At 36.1% G+C, this 8,145-nt stretch overlaps 2 protein-coding genes across 2 annotated transcripts; both read left to right on the forward strand.

Moving 5' to 3' along the window:
- Positions 1-190: 190 nt before the first annotated feature.
- LOC149503444 (myosin light chain kinase family member 4-like) lies at positions 191-4,319 on the forward strand. Its single transcript, XM_089734157.1, has 5 exons — positions 191-427; positions 1,446-1,573; positions 2,210-2,373; positions 3,376-3,714; positions 4,250-4,319. Exons 1-5 carry the CDS (start codon positions 274-276, stop codon positions 4,317-4,319), a joined length of 855 nt encoding a protein of 284 aa, XP_089590283.1. The 5' UTR covers positions 191-273.
- Positions 4,320-5,892: 1,573 nt separating this feature from the next.
- LOC149503445 (uncharacterized) lies at positions 5,893-6,810 on the forward strand. Its single transcript, XM_089734735.1, has one exon. The coding sequence runs from the start codon at positions 5,893-5,895 to the stop codon at positions 6,808-6,810; it is 918 nt and encodes a 305-aa protein (XP_089590861.1).
- Positions 6,811-8,145: the final 1,335 nt, after the last annotated feature.

An 8,145-nucleotide genomic window follows, 5' to 3' on the forward strand; every position in this document is an offset into this window, starting at 1 on the left:
ACAAATAATTGAATTTGAGGTGTTTGTTTGTTCCGATTAATCTCTGGAACAACTGCACCGATTTTTTCACAGGCAGATAGCTGATGCTATAAAGGAATAACTTAAGCTACTTCTTTTTAACAATTCCAAAACTATTATAAAATAAAGTAATGTTTTGTTAAATTCTACGCGGACGAAATCGCGGGACAGCTAGTGTGAATTAAGTTTCAAAACAATTTCAGGGTTATAACACGCCCTGACGGCGTGGCCTTATCGGACTCGACCCATCGGATCATGACACGGAAATTTACGAAGGGATTCTTTGGAAGTGGTTTCACAACGGAGTCCAGATTCACGGTAGTAGATCCTCCCGTGGAGGAACTGATCTGTGTAAACATTGGCATCACTAGCCAGGTACAACAGTCCTCCATCAGATCGATTGCCTACAGTAAGTTAAAAAAACAAGGTATAAATAATTATAAATACACATGCTTTAACAAAAACCGACTTCAAATAAAAATAATAATCATCGAAATCGATTGGCGTGATATTGAGTTATTCATCTATTTGTCGCGCACGTACTTAATGCAAATTTAAGACTTATATGGTTTTCTCATGGATACCATTATCAGAACTGGAAAAAATGGAACTACACGAGAAGCGTTTTTTTCGTAGTCGTCGTGGCCTAACGGATGAGACGTCCGGTGTATTCGTGTTGAAGCGATGCACCGGTGTTCGAATCCCGCAGGCGGGTACCAATTTTTCTAATGAAATACGTACTCAACAAATGTTGACGATTGACTTCCACGGTGAAGGAATAACATCGTGTAATAAAAATGAAACCCGCAAAATTATAATTTGCGTAATTACTGGTGGTAGGACCTCTTGTGAGTCCGCGCGGGTGGGTACCACCGCCCTGCCTATTTCTGCCGTGAAGCAATAATGCGTTTCGGTTTGAAGGGTGGGGCAGCCGTTGTAACTATACTTGAGACCTTAGAACTTGTATCTCAAGGTGGGTGGCGCATTTACGTTGTGGATGTCTATGGGCTCCAGTAACCACTTAACACCAGGTGGGCTGTGAGCTCGTCCACCCATCTAAGCAATAAAAAAAAAAAAAAAAAGCGTCAACTTTCTAATAAAAAAAGAATCATCAAAATCTATTCACCCAGTCAAAAGTTATGAGGTAACAAACATAAAAAAAAAAACATACAGTCGAATTGAGAACCTCCTCCTTTTTTGAAGGCGGTTAAAAACATGAATTACTCTGTTAATTTTACGTTAATCCATAATTTGCTCGAGGATTGATATCAAAAGTCTAAAACTGCTGAGATACTATTTCTCAGAATATCTCTTTTTAAATCTTTTTCAATTCTGTACCTGTAGAAGTAATACTATAAAAAATATTCCATTGAAACGTGTTGCAGCATCAAAATACATTCTTGGCTAAACATGAATTTATTTTTCAGGGCCCTACGCAACAGAACCGCTGATAACTTCGCCCCAGTATTTAAAATCACTACAGAACTTTTATAGAGATTTCTTACCTTTGAAGTTGATCGGGAGTGGTGTATACGGAAAAGTAATGCTAATTAGAGTGAGTCTAATTTAAAGACAAAATGGTATTGGAATTTATGACCTTAAAAGGGCCGACCATAACCAGGCCAACTGTCAAGTTCAAGTACCATTAATTTATAAGTAAATGAAGTCTTAATAAATATAATTAAATACAGTGAACGAAGTACCAATTCGCATGGTTACGTTAGACAGTTTTACAACAAACTAGTTAGTGAATTCAATTTGATTGTGTTGGATATTTGAATAATAAACTAATGAAGTAAACTAAACGAAGTCGATAAACGTACTTATGTTTCGTTTCCACCAATATTCAAACGATTTCGCTGATTCTAATTCCAGTCGATGGATCCAGGTTTAAATTTCAATTGGCTCAAGATGAACTTAATTCTTTAATTTATATAAGTACCAAAAACATTTGACATTAATTGTGCTTTAGTTGAGTTTTTTGTACACGAACGGAGAAATATCTCTAACATTTTTCCGCGAATTGATCCAGTAGGTACTTTGCGGTTCGATTCTATGTATTAATCGATCTAAACTAATTAGCTATTTTAATGATGTCATTCCATCGGGTTATCTTTGTATAGCTTTTCATTTAAACACAAAATTTAAAGAAAGGTCTTTAAAATCATAAAGCCAAGTTACTTATTTACAGAGTAATGCAGGAAAACAGTTTGTAGCCAAGACCGTTATTAGCCAATACCAAACAAACAGTATGGAGGAATATTCCACATTGCGGATCTTAAGAAATACGCCTAATATCGTGAAGCTCATCGAATGTTACAGCGATGGTCTAAATTGGGTGTTTGTTATGGAAAAGTAAGTAATATTCATTTACAAGTGAGCACAGCAGAGGAAACGTGCCCCGGAAATGAACAAACTAAAGAGCGGACCGTTAGCGTGGTATGGACATGTGATGCGTAGAGACAAGATGCATGTGACTAGGAGATGTATGGAAATGGTAGTGCAAGGTAGAGGGGGATGGAGTGTGTGAATTACGATATTTGAGAGAGAGGAGTGAGTGTTGAGATGAAGGCTGATAGAAGAGAAATGAGTGGAAAAATTCGCTGTGCCGACCCCACCTAGTGGGATAAGGTGGAGAAAAATAAGATTTTAGTACGGTATAAACTAAAAAATACCGTATCCGTCAAGAATGGTATTAAATGTACTACTCCAAAATACTGCCAGAGATTTTTTGGCTATGCTCTGTGTACAAAAATATAACAAGGGCTCATTCCACTATACTAAAAATATGTAAATCTGTTCCGTAACTAATCAACAAAGTACAAAATTTTCGGCGTAAATTCGATTTCATCGTTATACTATGAGTAGTAGATTCAACCCACTCAGTTCAAAAATATATGAGAAATATTTTCACTTCAAATCTTTGATCACCTTTCTTTTTCTGTAGTCCAAGACTTAATCTGATGATAGCTGGTACGTGGAAAATATCTCACTCCATCATCTTTATATCAATAAGTTTCTTTATTATAATTATTGTAGCCAGCGTATTACCGATAATGTGATGCATATTAGAAGTATTTATTTTATTGCTTATTTGGATGGACGAGCTCACAGCCCACCTGGTGTTAAGTGGTTACTGGAGCCCATCTACAACGTAAATGTGCCACCCACCTTGAGATATAAGTTCTAAGGTCTCAGTATAGTTACAACCGCTGCCCCACCGTTCAAGCCGAAACGCATTACTGCTTCACGGCAGAAATAGGCGGCGTGGTGGTACCTACCCGGCGGACTCACAAGAGGCTCTATCACCAGTAAACATATACATATACAGGTATAAATTCGAATAATTGTTTTCAGTCTTTGGGGCGGCAATCTCTTCGATCGCTTCAAGCACCATCAGTGCATTAGCGAGAGCGATATAAAGATATATTTACGCCAAGTCTGCAGTGGATTACAATACATACACAATAACGGATTGATACACTTCGACATCAAACCTGAGAACGTGATGTGTTGCTCGCTTAACTGCCTTAACATCAAAATAATAGACTTCGGACTAACGAAGTGCGCACGAAGCCGAACACCAATCAACAGGAATTTCGGATTCTTCAGCTCCGTTGCTCCTGAACTCTGCAGTGGGAATGTATTGACTACTGCTTATGACATGTGGAGTGTCGGGATTCTTGTGGGCATTGGGTTAGTGATTTCAAATAGTACATGCTTACTTTTAAACAAAAATAATTTGAATTGATTTATCATTCTCGAATTCCTGAAGAAGAGAACGGCAGAGAGAGAGGGGGGAAGGGGAAAGGGAGGGAGAAGAGGATAGGGGGGGGAGAAGGAAAGGTGGAGTGTGGGAGAGAGAAAGTGTAAACTTTATTGCTCACCAAAACACAATTATCATTTAAAAACGGTTTCAGGAAGGTAATATATAATGGTACAACAGGCTAAATAGGTAATCTTTATATTCAACTTTCAGACTACGATATACTATAGTGCCATATAGTATAGCAGCCTATACTTAGCCAATAATATATTGTACAGTACAGTGTGAACATGTCATAACGATGTATGGTGTGCGATATTATTGTGCTATAAGCTATATACTATATGTTATTATGTTATAGCGTAGTCTGAGAGAGGGTTAATTGAAAACTTTTTAAACTACTTATATATTAGTTACGTGGAAAGGCGACTAGTTATGCGGAATACATATTTATCAACGTTGCAGAATATTGATATTTTTGATGGCACAAGTGAAGAATCAGTCTAAGGCTAATTTAGTAATCACGCTTCGATAGACGTACAGCAATAATTGGAACGAAGTTCCTTATCGCGCGTTGTGAAAGGGGACTATAGTAATTTAGTTCATAGTATCGTTTTTTTCTTCTTCATAATGCCGTAATTTATTATTATAACTTAAAAAAAAATTACAATTCCTTCACTTATTAATCGAAAGGAACTTCGTTCCATCCGGGTGTCCCTTGACACCTCTGAAGTTTTTATAATTTATCTAATATCTACCTACTCTGTTTTTAATTTTAAACGGTGCTCCCCAACACGTTGCAACTTGTAATAAGCGTCAAGCCAGAAAGAAGCACTTCTTGTTCTTTTAGTAGCGGCTTTGTAGCTCCGTACAACAATTGAAAGACCGAGAACCTAAAACCAAGACCGATCTTGGACAGGATCCGACATTTTGATTATAGATAAAACAATCTTCTTCTCAAACGTTTCACTCTCAAAGCGGTCACGGTCTTCCTTTAGTGTCTTTTAGTGATGTCAACGGTCATGGTCTCCCTTTAGTGTCTTTTAGTGATGCCAGCGGTCATGGTCTTCCTTTAGTGTATTTTAGTGATGCCAACGGTCATGGTCTTTCTTTAGTGTTTTAGTGATGGTAGCGGTCATGGTCTTCCTTTAGTGTCTTTTAGTGGTGCTAGCGGTCATGGTCTTCCTTTAGTGTCTTTTAGTGGTGCTAGCGGTCATGGTCTTCCTTTAGTGTCTTTTAGTGATGCCAGCGGTCATGGTCTTCCTTTAGTGTATTTAGTGGTGCCGCCGGTCTCACAACGAAGCAATAGATATGTGAACGTTTTTAAAACATTCAATGTTTCTTTGTGTCTAAACGTGATAAAGGATTCATCTATTTGCCGAACAAGGACAATAAAGAGGCTAGGGCATTAAAGATTTTTATTTATTTTTGCTTGCATGGGTGGACGAGCTCACTGCCAACCTTGTGTTAAGTGGTTACCGGGGCCCGTAGACAACTACAACGTGAATGCCGCCACCCACCTTGAGACATGAGTTGTAAGTTCTCAGTTTTAACAGTGCAACGGCTGCCCCGCCCTTCGAACCGAAACGCATTACTGCTTCACGGCAGAAATAGGCAGGGTGGTGGTATCTACCCGTGCGGGCTCACAAAACGTTCTACAACCATGTTCTTGTGGTCACATGATGTCATCGTTGGCTGATATAACTGAAAATATTTCATTAGGTATATGCTTTGATTGACTCGGTGGTGCATCGCTGGCGTAGTAGCTAGCCGTGCAGTACAGTGGTGCACTAAGTTCGATTCCCGTATCGGGCAAATATTTGTGTGATGAACAGGTTTCTTTGCTCTGTGTCTGTATATGTGTAATGAATGATTGAATGTCAATCTGTCATATGACAATTGATAGTTGTTTAAATAATTTTTCGGTTAATGGACGTTGTGAAATGTGTGTTAAAGAATTATTGAAGAAAGGGCATTAAATGTTGTTTCTTGTTGTTTAGAAGAAACGCAATTTCGTCTTTTCTTATTTAAACACCGTAGATACCATTATAAAACAACATTTTTGCTAATATATTGAGAAAATGGAGAAATTAAGATTTGATTTTACAATGAAATCAATGGCGGATGGAAAAACAAACGTCATATGCATAACTTCCATTGCTACACCAAGTGGACAAGTTTTTGAAATTCCAGTCGAATATCAACCCGTAAATCTTCATAAGGTGATCACAACTACTCCTAACTACACCAGAGTAAAAAACTCTTTAGTAAAAAGGCATCAAACGAGGAAAATATGGATAACTGTGACCGAGGAAATTTCAAAAACATATTTGGATGAAGAACAAAATTTGCAATTCAATGATTGTTATTTGGAAGAGATTTCAGAACAACCTGTTAGTTATGAATCGACATCTAGTGATTCTAATCACATTCTTGAAAAACTGTTAGAAAAACTACAAGAACAAAAACAGCAGAAACCAGAAAAACAAAATTTAGGGAAAATTGCAAAGGATTTTATTATAGAAAAATTCAACGGCCGTAATTCAAATGCATTACAGTGGATCAAAGATTTTAATAAAGAATGTGAACGTTTTCAAATAAACGAGGATAAACAAAAAATTGAAATTTTGAAGAACTTCTTAGAAAATGCTAGTGTAGATTGGTACAGTTGTATGCTGATGAAGCTTACAGTACAATCAGAATGGAGCAAATGGGAGAAAAATTTTTGTGAGACATTTGCGAACAAAGGATGGTCCTCCACTAGATATGCTCTTGCCTTTAAATATCAATCGGGATCCTTACTTGAGTATGCTTTAAAGAAGGAGAAATTATTGTTGGAAGTCAGGAAGACAGTGGATACCGGAACAATTATTGATCTCATAGCATTTGGTTTACCCAATTATGTGGCGGACAAGATTGACAAAGAAACATTACAAAGAACGGAAGACCTTTACAATGAGATAAGAAAATTGGAACATCTGGTGATGAAAATAAATATGAAAAAAGGAACAGCTCATATAATTTAGATAATAAAGGGAAAAAGATTGACGAAAAGAAACCATGCCCAATCTGTTTAAATGAGAAAAAAGGGAAACGGTTCCACCCAGAAGACAGCTGTTGGTTCAAAGAAAAAAATAAAAAAGCTGTGGTAAAAACAGTAAATAATTCAGAATTGGAAATAGAACTGAATGAGAAAAATCCAAAAAACTAGAAATACCACCATTAATAAAAATAAGTTTACAAATAAATGACACTTTGAAGGTTTCTGGAATCTATGACTCTGGATCTAATGTTTCTTTAATTAATGCAAGATTATTGAAAATACAAGAGAAACAGAAGACAAATGATATGCAAGTTGTAAACTTAAAAACTATTAATGGTGAGAAAAAAACGAAAGGTATGGTAACGTTAAAAATAAAAATCTACAATATTGAAAGAAATATGGATATTTTTGTGGTGGATAATGAAAATTTTAACTATGACTTCTTAATTGGTTTGGATTGTATAAAAAAATTCAAATTAATACAAAATGAAGAACTTAACATCATACAATATCCCGAAAAGAAAAGCATAATCTCAAATGAACATTGTTTTAATGAGAATAATGTAACAAATGTCGGAATTCCTGATGTACTAGGTGACAAAAATAAAGAACAAACATTTAAAGAGAGAATAGAAGAGAAAGAGAAGACAGAGATGGAACTATACTTTGAGATAGTAAAAAAGGGTACTACTATAAATACCAACAAATTGTGTGAAATTAATTTCAATGAACATGTAAACATTGATGAATTTCAAATGTCTGTAAATCATCTAGATTTATATCAGCAATCAAAAATTGAGAAGTTAGTAGATAAATACAAATCTGTTTTTGCTAAGGACAAATATGATGTTGGCTCTGTGCAGGATTATGAAGCCCATATAGACTTGATGGTAGATAAATACTGCTATAAGCGTCCGTACAGATGCACAATTGAAGACAGAACAGAAATTGAAAGTCAAATATCGAAGCTACTACAGAAAAATTTGATAGAGGAATCTTACAGCCCGTTTGCTGCTCCTGTAACTCTAGCATATAAGAAAGAAGATGATAAAAAAACAAGATTATGCATAGATTTCAGAGATTTAAACAAAATAGTAGTTCCACAATCACAACCTTTCCCACTTATAGAGGACTTAATGACCAAAACAGTAAACTGTAAGTATTATTCTACATTAGACATAAACTCAGCATTTTGGTCGATCCCATTGAAAATTCAAGATAGACATAAGACTGCTTTTGTGACACAAGAAGGACATTTTCAATGGACTTGTCTCCTATTTGGGTTAAAGACTGCACCAGCGATTTTCCAAAGAATATT

This window comes from Bombyx mandarina, chromosome 01, assembly GCF_030267445.1.
Source record: "Bombyx mandarina strain Sakado chromosome 01, ASM3026744v2".
Lineage (NCBI taxonomy): Eukaryota > Metazoa > Arthropoda > Insecta > Lepidoptera > Bombycidae > Bombyx > Bombyx mandarina.

Coding starts and splice junctions, on each gene's coding strand:
- LOC149503444 (XM_089734157.1), top strand. CDS start 274: ATGACACGGAAATTTACGAAGGGATTCTTTGGAAGTGGTTTCACAACG. Junction 1,574..2,209: donor GAAAAGTAATGCTAATTAGA/GTGAGTCTAATT, acceptor ACTTATTTACAG/AGTAATGCAGGAAAACAGTT. Junction 2,374..3,375: donor TGGGTGTTTGTTATGGAAAA/GTAAGTAATATT, acceptor AATTGTTTTCAG/TCTTTGGGGCGGCAATCTCT.
- LOC149503445 (XM_089734735.1), top strand. CDS start 5,893: ATGAAATCAATGGCGGATGGAAAAACAAACGTCATATGCATAACTTCC.